The 15,429-nt window shown below is 41.6% G+C and overlaps 1 protein-coding gene across 1 annotated transcript in view; it reads left to right on the top strand.

Annotated features, from left to right (window-relative positions):
- The window catches only part of CRB1 (crumbs cell polarity complex component 1), a 194,330-nt gene that overhangs the window by 160,960 nt on the left and 17,941 nt on the right, over positions 1 to 15,429 (top strand). The window contains exon 11 of the mRNA XM_067467567.1: positions 2,849 to 2,975. Coding sequence (XP_067323668.1) covers positions 2,849 to 2,975 — 127 coding nt within the window. The remainder of the gene's footprint in view (positions 1 to 2,848; positions 2,976 to 15,429) is intronic.

Here is a 15,429-nt window from a genome sequence, read left to right on the forward strand (position 1 = left end):
TGTGGTTGCTATTATTTCATTGTTGTTTAGGCATGGAACATAATATCTTGCACCCTACGGTCTTATGCATGTGTATAGTCCTGTGTGTGTTCAATATACAAGCCCTGAGTCAAACACAGAAAGCGATGAGCTCCAAACCAAATCATGTATTGAGGCCCTTTATGTAATTGTAACATGCACAGATATCTATAACCACAATTACAAAAACTGTAGATTGCAAATCACAATTTCTATATTCTAAGAATTTCTACATTGAATGTAACATGAGAACATTCACATGATTAATTAAAGACTGTTTATAATTGGAAGATAATTTTTCAATACTTTGTTAACACAGTGATACTAGAGCTTCCAAAATCACAATTAAATAATGTCAGGCACAGTGACACAAAATAACACTTCCTATATTATCGAAAGATCTTCTTCCATAAACAACATCAGAAACAGTGACACATGGTTTATCAATATTTTGTCAACACAATGAACTTAGAGCTTCCAAAATAACAGTTAAACAATATAAGGCACAGTGGCACTAAATAACACTTTCTATGTTGTCGAAAGATCTTCTTCCATAAACAACATCAGTGACAGTGACACACAAAAATATGGAACGCTTCACGAATTTGCGTGTCATACTGTTATTTTGGAAGCTCTAAGTTCATTGTGTGTTTAACTGTTTAACTGTTATTTTGGAAGCTCTAAGTTCATTTGTTGACAAAATATTGAAAAACCATGTGATTTTGGAAGCTCTAGTATCACTGTGTTAACAAAGTATTGAAAAATTATCTTCCAGTTATAAACAGTCTTTAATTAATCGTGTGAATGTTCTCATGTTACATTCAATGTAGAAATTCTTAGAATATAGAAATTGTTATTTGCAATGTATAGCCCTTTATGTAATGCCTTCATATCCATTTCAGCTCCACACAATGATGCTTTCTGTGCAAAAAGCTATCTGTTTAATAGTAATAATAATAATAATAATAATCCTTTATTTATACCCCACTAACATCTCCCGAAGGACTCGGTGCGGCTTACAAGAGGCCGAGGCCAAATACATCAGCAAAACAACATAACAAATACAACAATAAATAAACTCATAAAACAAAGCAATAAACATTAAACGATAGCAATAAACATTAAACAATAACACTACGACGCAATTAAAAAACTAAGGCCAGGCCAAATGTAAAGATTAAAAATTTTAAAAATGCTGGACATGACCAGGTGAAATGGATGAGTTTGGCAATAGGTGCAGTGTGCAGACAATCTTAAATCTCTGGTAAAGTGCATTGGAACATGATGCTTGGAGTTTCCTATTCTGGGAAGGCACACTGGAACAACCATGTCTTCAAGCTCTTCCTAAAGACTGCCAATGTTGGGGCTTGTCTGATGTCCTTGGGGAGAGAGTTCCAGAGTCGAGGGGCCACCACCTAGAAAGCCCTCTCCCTCGTCCCCACCAATCGCGCTTGCGACGGTGGTGGGAGCGTGAGCAGGGCCTCTCCAGATGATCGAAGAGATCATGTGGGTTCTTACACAGAGATGCGGTCACACAGGTAGGCAGGTCCCAAACCGTTTAGGGCTTTGTAGGTAAGCACCTGCACCTTGAATTGGGTCCGGTAAATGAACAGCAGCCAATGGAGCTCCTTAAACAGGAGGGTTGACCGCTCCCTGTAAGGAGCTCCAGTTAGCAACCTGGCCGCTGCTTGTTGAACCAGTTGGAATTTCCAGGCCGTTTTCAAGGGTAGCCCCATGTAGAGTGCATTACAGTAATCCAATCTGGAGGTGTCTAAGGCATGGACCACCCTGGCCAGATCCGCCTTCATGAGGTACGGTCACAGTTGGTGCATGAGTCTTAATTGTGCGAAGGCCCTCCGGCCACTGCCGATGCCTGAGCTTCAAGCGTAAGTGATGAGTCCAGGAGGACACCCAAACTGCGGACCTGTGACTTCAGGGGGAGTGTAACCCCGTCCAACATAGGTTGCCACCCTATACCCCGATCTGGTTTATGATCTACCAAGAGGACCTCTGTCTTGTCGGGATTGATCCTCAGCTTGTTCCTCCTCATCCAGACAGTCACAGCAGCCAGGCACTCGTCTAGCACTTGAGGGGCTTCCTTGGAATTATCTGTCCGAACGCATCTCCCGCTATGAACCATCGCGGAGATTAAGGTCTTCCGAGGAGGCCCTGCTTTCCATCCCGCCATTGTCACAGGCGCGATTGGTGGGGACGAGAGACAGGGCCTCCTTAGTGATTTCTCCCTGGCTATTGAACTCCCTTCCTGGTGAGATCAGGTCGGCCACCTCCCTCCTGTCCTTTAGAAGGATGGTAAAAACTTGGCTGTGGGACCAAGCTTTTGGGACAGGACAATAAAGCGGCATTAGGAAAGATGACCAGGCTAATTAGATTTGAGTAGGACGGTTTTAAATGGTGTATTTTAATATTTTGATAAATGTTTTTTAATGTTTATGTTTGTATGTGAATTTGTGTCCCGGTATTGAATGTTTGCCGTGTATTAGCTGTGCTCCACCCTGAGTCCCCTTCGGGGTGAGAAGGGCGGAATATAAATATTTTAAATACATAAATACCTGTTTTGTCCCCTCTTTTCTGTATCATTCCCCCTTAGCATTCTTCTGCCTTTCTTCCCATCTCAGTCTTTTCTTATAATACAATTTCTTCTTTAAATAGTAAACAGTGAGGCTGGTGCAAATCTTTAGTAGCTAGGGATGAACTGACAATCAAAATTTCAAGCCATCCCTGAGAACCAAAGATTTCATGTCAGCATTCACAGTGAGGAGCCATATATCTTTTCCTTTTTTTCAATACTTGTCCAACTTCTATTTTTCAGGTGTGAGGTGGACATAAATGAGTGCAATTCTGATCCGTGCCTCCATGGAGGCATTTGCCAGAACCTGGTCAACAAATTCAACTGCGTTTGTGATGTGAACTATGCTGGTGATCGCTGTGAGATAGATGTAAGCGACCTTTCCTTCTTTGTCTCTCTCTTGCTGTGGCAAAATCTCTTTCAGCTCCTCTCCTACCTCATTCTGCGCATGGATGATGACCCAGCAGTGGAGTGGGGAGAACAGGATGATTATTAGCCATTGGTACATGCAGTTATTTTAAAGCCATCCACACCCAACAGAAGATGCCTTGGCCAAACCATAAAGCTGTTGCACCCCAGGTCAGGAAAAAGCCCTATGACTTTAAAACATGCCACATGAAGAGTGAAGAAACAAATCTTCTTTTATTGAAGCTTAGTAAATAGCCAGAAGAAATAAATGCTTGTAAGAAAATAAGAAGGTTCCAAAAAGTAATAAGTCAATAAAAGGCAGTAACACAAAGCAATGTCCACACAAGATATAAAAGCAATCCAAGACAGTGTTTATCCAGACAGGAATCAACAGGATGCAAAGACAATCCAAAAGGCTAAAAAATTCCACAGGAACCAGACGCCTTGAACAGGTTTTCTATGGCACATGAACTTGATTTCCAAATGATGCCTGATCTAACAAGTTTTCCCTTGAAGCAAACCTTATATCCCAAAACCCAGAAATTGGTTTCACTTTCCCTCACACTTGCCCCTTATCAGACAAAGCCTTTCAAAGAGATGTAAACACTGAGTTTACTGTCGATCCTGGCTGATCTCCAGCCGCCTATTCTTCAACTCCCTATCTGGCTGCTCATTAAAATTCCCAGGTGTCAGATTGTTTTCCAAACCCAAATCTTGAGAGCTCACAGAGAAAGGGAGTGAACTATCATTGGTAGGCCCAGCAAGGATATTCTCATGAGAAACTGCCCTTTGCACTGAGGCCTCTCTGTCATTGTCTGTATGAAAATCATTGACCAAACGATCTCCATCTTGTACCTCAGCCTCGGCACCATCATTTCTCTCATCACTTCCATCATCATTTCCCACATTAGGATCCTGAAACACAAACACAGGCTGATTCCCAACAAAAGCTATGTTTGAAGTAGACATGACCGGGACCAATATGCTGAACTCTTCTATCCAAAATTTCCACATTGGTTTTGGTGTTTTTAATGCAAGAAACATCATTTCTGCACAGAAAATAATATTTCTGCATAGAAACATGGGCTGGCATCCTGTTCAGCAGTTACAGGATTGTAAACTACTTTTCTAAACACATCTTGCAATATCAATATGTTTTACATAAATTTATTGCTGATATGTTTTATGGCTGTATGTTCAGGATTGAGGCCTCAGCCACCTGAAATTTTGAGAAATTGTGGACTAGTTCTTTGCTGTAATAGAAGTAGAGAGAGAAGGAGGAAGAGAGAGAGAGAGAGGTGAAGTCACCTCAGCCTTTGTCATTCTAATTAATGATCTAATTTATACCATTCTACATTCTGCCCAAAACTTCAACGTGACTTCAGAAGAAAACACTGCCTACATCCCAATATATTTACTAGGCATGTGCAACCATGGTTCTAAATGGTACTAAAGTACTTACAAAACTAAAGTTCTGGTGGTGAAAACTAGGGGGTGCTGGTGCTTTGCTTCTACAGTGTTGGTAAAGTTCTGGTGGCGAAACTTTCAGAACTCTAACACAACTTTCAAAATTTCATTACAAATGGCAGTTCCTAATAGGTTCTGTCATAAAATCACCAATAATGAAATAATAATGACATTTTGAAAGTTTTGTAAGAGTTCTGACATTTTCACCAACAGAACTTTAGCAAAACTGTAGAAGCAAAGCACCAGCGCCCCCTAGTTTTCACCACCAGAACTTTAGCTTGTAAGTACTTTAGAACCATTTAGAACCATGGTTGCACATGCCTAATAGTTACAATAGGATAAGAATAGTATTCTGTCATATACGTAACCATTCTCTTAACCACTATGTGAATTAGCACCAAGGAACCTTAAAATAATTGTCCTCTAGCTGGCAGAATAGAAATGATACTATTGTTAATTTGTTGCAACAGAGGTCAGGAATAATTGCCATATCTATAGGGTATTTGAAAAGGCAAATCCCCACTTTAAAGATTAGAAGAATTGAGGAAGAATGTATTGTCGAAGGCTTTCATGGCCGGAATCACTGGGTTGTTGTAATTTTTTTCGGGCTGTATGGCCATGTTCTAGAGGCATTCTCTCCTGACGTTTCACCTGCATCTATGGCAAGCATCCTCAAAGGTAGTGAGGTCTGTTGGAACTAGGAAAAAATGTTTATATATCTGTGGAATGACCAGAGTGAGACAAAGGACTCTTGTCTGCTGGAGCTAGGTGTGAATGTTTCAATTGACCACCTTGATTAGCATACAATGGGCTGACTGTGCCTGGAGCAAACTTTTGTTGGGAGGTGATTAGATGTCCTTGTTTGTTTCCTCTCTGTTGTTGTGCTGTTGCAATTTTAGAGTTTTTAATACTGGTAGCCAGAAACACGAATCAAGGAACATGAAAGGCACTGCAGAGTACTTCAACCAGAGAAGTCAGCCATAGCAGAGCACCTGATGAACCAACCTGGACACAGCATATTATTTGAGAACACAGAAATGCTGGACCACTCTCACAACCACCATGTCAGACTACACAGAGAAGCCATTGAAATACACAAGCATGTGGACAATTTCAACAGAAAGGAGGAAACCATGAAAATGAACAAAATCTGGCTACCAGTATTAAAAAAACTCTAAAATTGCAACAGCACAACAACAGAGAGGAAACAAACAAGGACATCTAATCACCTCTCAACAAAAGTTTGCTCCAGGCACAGTCAGCCCATTGTATGCTTTTTTTTTTTTTGTCGTGTCAGGAGCGACTTAAGAAACTGCAAGTCGCTTCTGGTGTGAGAGAATTGGCCGTCTGCAAGGATGCCCGGATGATTTGATGTTTTTATCATTCTTGTGGGAGGCTTCTCTCATGTCCCCGCATGAGGAGCTGGAGTTGATAGAGGGAGCTCATCCGCCTCTCCCAGGATTCAAACCTGCGACCTGTCGGTCTTCAGTCCTGCCGGCACAGGGGTTTAACCCACTGCGCCACCGGGGGCTCCATTGTATGCTAATCAAGGTGGTCAGTTGAAACATTCACACCTAGCTCCAGCAGACAAGAGTCCTTTGTCCCACCCTGGTCATTCCACAGATATATAAATCCTTTTTCTTAGTTCCAACAGACCACACTACCTCTGAGGATGCTTGCCATAGATGCAGGCGAAACGTCAGGAGAGAATGCCTCTAGACCATGGCCATACACCCAAAAAAACCTACAACAACCCAATTGAGGAAGAGCTAACGGCCATAAAGAGGCTACAAAAATAGAAAATAAAATGAGGAGCTGTTGAGTTCAGAAGAAAAACTCTGAATGGCATTTCCTGGAAAACTCTGCTGCTATTTGATGAGATAAAAAATAGATCAAACACTAAAACCATAGAGCATAGCCAGGGAGTCTATCCACATTTCCCACATCAAAATCTGTCTTTGGAGCTAGAAGGCAGATACTATTGTGCAATCGAACAAAATCACCAAAGTATACTGAAAAGCAAGATTTTAATCTAACTGCGTCATATACATGTTGCCAATTGCATTGTCTCAGTGCGATCATGGGGAATGTCCCTTTCTCCTGCCATCAAGAGCATCCTCAAACTCCTGAAACCTTTGTTTGTCCTTCTTTTTGTACATCTGCAGTTGTCAATTACATCATGTTTGCATGTACTTCGCTTTCCCATCTCTACGCATACAATAAACTGTCTGCCTTTGTCACCTTACATCTCCTATTTTTTTTCATTTGTGTCTGTTTGTGCTCATGCCTATGTGTTCTCATTTGCTTTCAGTGTGTCATGATTTATGAATGTTTTACACACATCAGATATGCACTACCTCAAAAGCAGCAGCGCAGCCCTTCCACACGATGTTCCACCCAAGCCCTGAGGTGTGTGATTGCTTAACCATCTCCCGAGACTAGCGTCTTCCACTAAAGAGAGGATCATCCTCCCTCCCGGAGGACAGAAAGCCTTCGTTTCCAATTCTAGAATACATTTGGTGCCTGCTATTTTGATTTCGCCAAATGTCATCAGAACTAAAACGAAATAAAAATAAATCTCTTGGGGATTTCTCTGCTTAAATTTTAATTTTTTCTCTCTCTCTTCCTCATTCCTCCGCTCTTCCCTGGATGATGAAAGGAGAACGCATAAGCAAAACATGTCCCAGGCTCATTTTTTTTTCTGAGTCAGCAACAATATCACAATGGCAGGAGAGCCACATGTTTGCAGTAAATTTGGTCAACCTTAGCCCAAAACAACGAAACAAATATTCTGCACTCAAAATCCTTGTGTATATTTATATTATTATTATTATTATTATTATTATTATTATTATTATTATTATCTTTATTTGTACCCCGCTCGCATCTCCCAAAGGACTCGATGCGACTTAGAAAGGCCAAGGCCTCAATAAAACAACAGCATAACAAATACACAACTTAAAGCAAATCAAAACGTTAAAGCAATAACAAAACAACAAAGAACAATACACCATAACACAGTAAAACTAGGGCCGGGCCAAATGTGATGGATACAGATTAAAAAGTGCTGGGTGTGACAGGTGGTGTGTCAGATTTTAGGGTAAGTGGAGTGTGCAGGCAATCTTAAAACTCTGATAAAGTGCTTCTGGGACATATTGCTGGAGTTTTTCTATTCTGGAAAGGCACATCAGAACAGCCAGGTCTTCAAGCTCTTCCTAAAGACTGCCAACGTAGGGGCTTGTCCGATGTCTTTGGGGAGGGTGTTCCAAAGTTGGGGAGCTACCACAGAAAAGGCCCTGTCCCGCGTCCCCACCAAACGCGCCTACAACGCAGGTGGAATCGCTAGCAGGGTCTCTCCGGATGAGTGAAGAGAACACGTGGGTTCATAAACGGAGATGCGGTCACGCAGGTAGGCTGGTCCCAAATCATTTAGGGCTTTGTAGGTAAGCACCTGCACCTTGAATTGGGTTCGGAAAATAAACGGCAGCCAATGGAGCTCCTTGAACAGGAGGGTTGACCTCTCTCTGTAAGGAGCACCAGTTAACATCCTGGCCGCCGCCCGTTGGACCAGTTGAAATTTCCGAGCCGTTTTCAAGGGCAGCCCCACGTAGAGCGCATTACAGTAGTCCAATCTAGAGGTGACCAAGGCATGAACCACCCCAGCCAGATCAGCCTTAGCGAGGGACGGTCGCAGTTGGCGCACGAGTCTCAATTGTGCAAAAGCCCTCCTGGACACCACCAATGCCTGAGCCTCAAGCGTAAGTGATGAATCCAAGAGGACTCCCAAACTGCGGACCTGTGACTTCAGGGGGAGTGTAACCCCGTCCAGCACAGGTTGCCACCCTATACCCCGATCTGGGTTACGACCGACCAGGAGGACCTCTGTCTTGTCGGGATTGATCTTCAGCTTGTTCTTCCTCATCCAGATAGCCACAGCAGCCAGGCACTCATTCAGCACTCAAGGGGCCTCCTTGGAGTTAGGTGGAAATGAGTAGTAGAGTTGTATGTCATCTGCATAGAGATGGCACCCAACTCCAAAACTCTGGATGACCTCTCCCAGCAGTTCCATATAGATGTTAAAAAGCATGGGAGACAAAATAGAACCTTGCGGGGCCCCACAGGTCAAAGGCCAGGGGTCCGAGCAGGCATCTCCCAGCTTCACCATCTGGGATCGATCCTCCAGGAATGACCGGAGCCATGACAAAACCGTGCCCCTGAAACCCATCCCAGAGAGTTGACCCAGAAGGATACCATGATCAATGGTATTGAAAGCCGCTGAGATGTCCAAGAGAACCAACAGGGCCACACTCCCCCTGTCCAGCTCTCTACGGAGGTCATCCACCAAGGCGACCAAGGGCGTCTCAGTGCTGTGACCAGGCCTGAAACCATGGGATATGTTTGTGAAGTTACTTATAGTTTTCCAACCATGACTTCTGTGGAACTGCTGTACCCTTGCCACAGAGGCAAGCAAAACCTAGTAGTCAATTCACTAAAAAAAGTTTTAGTTAGTTAATCAGCTCATCAGCAGAGTACAATTGTAATGTCTGACCTTCTCCACATACCGTTTACTAAACTCACAAATTCAGATTTTCATCCAAAACTATCACGCTTTAATCTTTACTGTTGCACTATTTATAGCTGTACCATCAGGAGACACAGATCCACAATCAGATTTGCACTTACAAACGATTCTCAGAGAGTTGTTATAGTTTTTTGGGCTACATGGCCATGTTCTAGAAGCATTCTCTCCTGACATTTCATCTGCATTATTTTTATTTATTTATTTACAGCTTTTATATTCCTCCCTTCTCACCCCGCAGGGGACTCAGGGTGGATTACAGTGTACACATATATGACAAACATTCAATGCCAATTTTGACATACAACATATGCAGACATAGACAGAGGCTATTTAACTTTTTATGGCCGCCAGGGGAGCTGTCGCTTTCATGGTCCATCTGCGACACTGATGAAGTACTTCCGCATTCCCCGCATGCTTTTGCTGAAGTCTTTTTTTATGGCCTCATAAATTAGTTAATTTAGCCTCCCCACACTTTAAGGTGGTACCTTATTTTCCTACTTGGCAGATGCAACTGTCTTTCGGGTTGCAAAGGTCGACAACGGGCTACACAATTGGTTGGAAACCCACTCCAACCTGGGCTGGCTTTGTACTCATGACCTTTTGGTCAGAGTGATCTTAATGCAGCTGACACTCAGCCAGCTGCGCCACAATCCCGGTGCTGCTTCTATGGCAAGCCTCCTCAGAGGTTGTGAAACCTACAGCCTCTGAGTATGCTTGCCATAGATGCAGGTGAAATGTCAGGAGAGAATGCTTCTAGAACATGGCCATACAGCCTGAAAAACCTACAACAACCCAGAGATTCCGGCCATGAAAGCCATCGACACTACTCCACATGATATTCTAAGGAAGATGTAGGCCCCTTCTACACTGCTCAACCTTCCTAATGCCATGACTCCTTAATACAGTTCCTCATGTTGTAGTGACCATCAACCATAACATTATTTTCATTGCTACTTCATAACTGTAATTTTACTACTATTTAGAATTGTAATGTAAATATCTGATATGCAGGATTTATTTTCATTCACTGGACCAATTTGACAGAAATACCCGATATGCCCAAATTTGAATACTGATGGGGTTGGGGGGAGGGGGTTGATTTTGTCATTTGGGAGTTGTAGTTGCTGGGATTTATAGTTAACCTACAATCAAAGAGCATTCTGAACATCACCAATGATGGAATTGAACCAAACTCGGCACACAGAACTCCCATAACCTACAGAAAATACTGGAAGGGTTTGGTGGACACTGACCTTGAGTTTTGGAGTTGTAGTTCACCTACAACCAGAGAGCACTGTGGACTCAAACAATGATGGATCTGGACCAAACTTGGTACGAATACTTAGTATGCTCAAATGTGAAGACTGGTGGAGTTTCGGGAAAATAGACCTTGACATTTGGGAGTTGTAGTTGCTGGGATTTATAGTTCACCTACAATCAAAGAGCATGCTCACACCACCAAGAACTTGCCACAATTTATTATGATCCACACATATATTTGTACGAAATATATTTGTACGAATATTTGTAGGAAAACACATCAATCCTCAAGAATGGCTCCAATGGTAGAGCCCACTGTCCAGTAAAAACCTTTGCAACAGTTTGTACAATTCACATAGGAAGAAACCTTATTTCCCAACCTTAGCGCTCCTTATCACAATCCTGAGTGTAGCAAGGGAGAGAGCCTATTTCTTTATCTAAGCAAAACCTTTTTGCTCTTATAATGATTCAGTTACTTCTTTTATATTAGCTGGGACTTTCTGTGTGCTGTTTATTCTTTGTACAGGCACTGAGACACACTTCTGTATAACAAAGTAACACAGTTTATTTATAACTTCTGGCTCCAACGCTTGTAGTTACAATTTGTGTTTTGTTGCAATCTTGAGGCTTAAAGTCAGTATAATATACTTGGTTTCCTTTTCTGAAATAGACTTTCAGTGTTTTACATTCACAAACATGTTACTTGCTTTACACACTCTTGACTGAAATTATTTTCTGACTAAAGCACCACTGGCTTTCTTTATGTTCCTAAAACTTGATCTCTGTTTAACTAACTGTTTCTATATATATATCAGAAATCCTTAACATATCTTTATAAATGCTTATTTCTAACAAGAGTTCCTTACTCTTTTCTCTCACAGAAGTTCCTAACTGTCTCTCACAAGCAGGAATCCCTAACTCTCTTCACAAACAGTAATTCCTAACTCACTCTTTTGACTCTCTAACTGCCAATTTTGAAACTTTGGCTCCGCCCCTTTGGAATGTTTAGCTCTGCTCTTCTTCCAACCGCCATTTTGGCCTAGCAGCCAGTTCAAATCCTGGGCCTACGCTAATCTGCATATGACCAATCGGCTTTCATATGCAAATGAATCCTATCTCTGCTGTTGCTACCCTGTCTGTGCCTATTCTTCCCTATCTGCCATATGTAAACATAGAGCTATACACCAAAATTTACCATAGAGTAGCAATTTCACTACACTGAGCTTCCCAGCTTTCATTTCTCTACAAGCACAACTGTTGGCATAAGATAACATTATGTAGAACAAATCTAGTGAGCACATAAACTAGAGACAGGACAAGCAGGCATTTTATTTAAAAATATAGAAGTTTACCAATTACCAACGACTGGTTGAGGAACCCTTATCTAGAACACTTGGGACGAGAATCTGCTGATTTGTATTGTTTCATCTCTCTTTGCATGTTGATGGAAAGCCCTAGCTGCATTGCTATATATTTCCAATAGTAATTATAATTACAGAAAACATGAATGAATACAGAAGATAATGACAGTATCGAATTCAGGACTTTTAAGAAAATTGGCATAGGAGTCCAACATTCTCACTGAATTTACCTTTCAGAGATTACTTAATATATTCTTTTAAAGCAAACGATAGTTATGTGCGCATGTCCTAATGACACTTAAATTGCGATAATAAATGCCTTCAGGCTCATGAATAATTTATTCCGCATTTGCATAGTCATCCTTATGCAGTTTTTCCTGAGTAATTATCATACTGACTAAAAAGGTGTCAAGGAATGAATACTACTTTTCCTTCCATTTGCTCATCCACTCCTTCCATCATCCATGCTTGAACTTTATCCCTAGAAAAATGAGGACACACACAAGAGAGGAAAAAGTTCAGGAAGTATAACTGTCAGTATGATGGCCAGAAATATAAGCTGAAAGAAGAGAAAATGTATCGTTTTGCTTTAGCTCATAAGTGAACTCCAGAATGGTGTGGTGGTTTGAGTGTTGGACTAGATCTCCGGAAGACTAAGGCTGCATCTACACTGCTCTATAATCCAGTTTCAGAATGTATATTAACTGCATTGAACTGGATTATTTCAGTCTACACTGCCCTATAATCCAAATCAATCTAATTAATCCACATTCTGAAACTAGATTTTAAGCCAGTACAGTAGCACTTCTCAAGCTGGGACCCCTGGAGGGGTTGTGAGAGGCTGTCAGAGGGGTTGCCAAAGACCATCAGAAAACACAATATCATGGGGGTTCTGTGTGGGATGTTTGGCCCAATTCTATGATTGGTGGGTGTAGCGAAATAGCTATGTAAAATTTTTGGTGTATAGCTCTATGTTTACATATGGCAGATAAGGAAGAATAGGCACAGACAGGGTAGCAACAGCAGAGATAGGATTCATTTGCATATGGAAGCCGATTGGTCATATGCAGATTAGCGTAGGCCCAGGATTTGAACAGGTTGCTAGGCCAAAATGACAGTTGGAGAGAGAGCAGAGCTGAACATTCCAAAGGGGCGGAGCCAAAGTTTAAAAATAGGCAGTTAGAGAGACAAAAGAGAGAGTTAGGGATTCCTGTTTGTGAGAGACAGTTAGGAACTTCTGTGAGAGAAAAGAGTTAGGAACTCTTGTTAGAAAAAAGCAGTTATGAAGATGTGTTAAAGACTTCTGATATAGAGAAGCAGTTAGTTAAATAGATCTCGAGTTTTTTAGGAACATAAAGAAAGCCAGTGGTGCTTTAGTCAGAATATAATTTCAGTCAAGAGTGTGTAAAGCAAGTAACATGTTTGTGAATGTGAAATATTGAAAGTCTATTTCAGAAAAGTAAACCAAGTATATGATACTGACTGTAAGCCTCAAGATTGCAGCAAAACACAAATGTAACCACAAGCGTTGGAGCCAGAAGTTATAAATAAACTGTGTTACTTTGTTATACAGAAGTGTGTCTCAGTGCCTGTACAAAGGTTAAACAGCACACAGAAAGTCCCAGCTAATATAAAAGAAGAAACTGAATCCTTATAAGAGTAAAAAGGTTTTTCTTAAATAAAGAAATAATCTCTCTCCCTCGCTACAATGGGGTTCAAGGGGCTCTTTGATTATAGATAAACTATAATTCCCAGCTACTACAACTCTCAAATGTCAAGGTCTATTTACCTCAAACTTCATCATTATTCACATTTGGGCATCCATATAAATACAAATGTAATGTTCGTTTGTGGGATTAATATAACTCAAAACTACTGGACGTATTGCCGCCAAATTTGGCCACAAGACACCTACTAACCCAAGGAGTGACCATCACTAAAAAAATGGTTTTGTCATCTGGGAATTGTAGTTGCTGGGATTTATAGTTAACCTACAATCAAAGGGCATTCTAAACTCCACCAATGATGAAATTGAACCAAACATGGGACACAGGACTCCCATGACCAACAGAAAACACTAGAAGGGTTTGGTGGGCATTGACTTTGAGTTTGGGAGTTGTAGTTCACCTACATCCAGAGAGCACTGTGGACTCAAACAATGATGGATCTGGACCAAATTTGGCACGAATATTTCTTATGCCCAAATATGAACACAGGGGGGAGGAAAGAGACCTTGACATTTGGGAGTTGTAGTTACTGGGATTTATAGTTCACCTACAATCAAAGAGCATTCTGTACTCCACCAATGATGGAATTGGGCTAAACTTCCTACCCAGAACCCCCATGACCAACAGAAAATACTGAAGGCCATCCAGTCCAACTCCCTTCATCAGGGCAAGAAAATGCAAACATAGCCCTCCTGACAAAGAGCCATCCAGCCATAGATATAGATAGATATGATTCACATACAGATATAGTATGATATATTTGAAAGGGACCCCTAAAGAAGGACTATAATATGTTGCATGTTCCAGAGTAGGTAAACCAGACAATCTCTATTGACAAAGAAATAACACGAAGTACACTTTATCCACAAGCATGAAGACATTACATATATTAGAAACCAACACTTTCTCATTACTTTATTTTTGAGATCCCCAGACTGGGCCACAGCAACACATGGCACGGGATGGCTAGTAAAAATATAAAGGAGGATAAAAGTACAAAATAACAAAGTGCTCTTGTCTTCTCCCCCACCACACCATTTTATCGATCTTTTAAACCAGGGCTCCTCAAACTTTTTAAACAGAGGGCCAGGTCACAGTCCCTCAAACAGTTGGAGGGCTGGATTATAATTTGAAAAAGAACATGAATGAATTCCTATGCACACTACACATATCTTATTTGTAGTGCAAAAACACTTTAAAACAATACAATAATTAAAATGAAGAACAATTTTAACAAATGTAAGCTTATTAGTATTTCGGTGGGAAGTGTGGGCCTGCTTTTGGCTGATGAGATAGGATTGTTGTTGTTGTTGTGTGCTTTCAAGTCGTTTCAGACTTAGGTTGACCCTGAGCGAGGGCTGGGTAGATGAGCTTGGAAGGCCGTATCCGGCCCTCAGACCGTAGTTTGAATCATAGAATCATAGAATCAAAGAGTTGGAAGAGACCTCATGGGCCATCCAGTCCAACCCCCTGCCAAGAAGCAGGAATCTTGCATTCAAATCACCCCTGACAGATGGCCATCCAGCCTCTGTTTAAAAGCTTCCAAAGAAGGAGCCTCCACCACACTCTGGGGCAGAGAGTTCCATTGCTGAACGGCTCTCACAGTCAGGAAGTTCTTCCTCATGTTCAGATGGAATCTCCTCTCTTGTAGTTTGAAGCCATTGTTCCGCGTCCTAGTCTCCAAGGAAGCAGAAAACAAGCTTGCTCCCTCCTCCCTGTGGCTTCCTCTCACATATTTATACATGGCTATCATATCCCCTCTCAGCCTTCTCTTCTTCAGGCTAAACATGCCTAGCTCCTCCTTAAGCCGCTCCTCATAGGGCTTATTCTCCAGACCTTTTATCATTTTAGTCGCCCTCCTCTGGACACATTCCAGCTTGTCAACATCTCTCTTGAATTGTGGTGCCCAGAATTGGACACAATATTCCAGGTGTGGTCTAACCAAAGCAGAATAGAGGGGTAGCATTACTTCCCTAGATCTAGACACTATGCTCCTATTGATGCAGGCCCAAATCCCAT

The sequence above is a fragment of the Anolis sagrei genome, chromosome 4 (assembly GCF_037176765.1).
Source record: "Anolis sagrei isolate rAnoSag1 chromosome 4, rAnoSag1.mat, whole genome shotgun sequence".
Taxonomy (NCBI): domain Eukaryota; kingdom Metazoa; phylum Chordata; class Lepidosauria; order Squamata; family Dactyloidae; genus Anolis; species Anolis sagrei.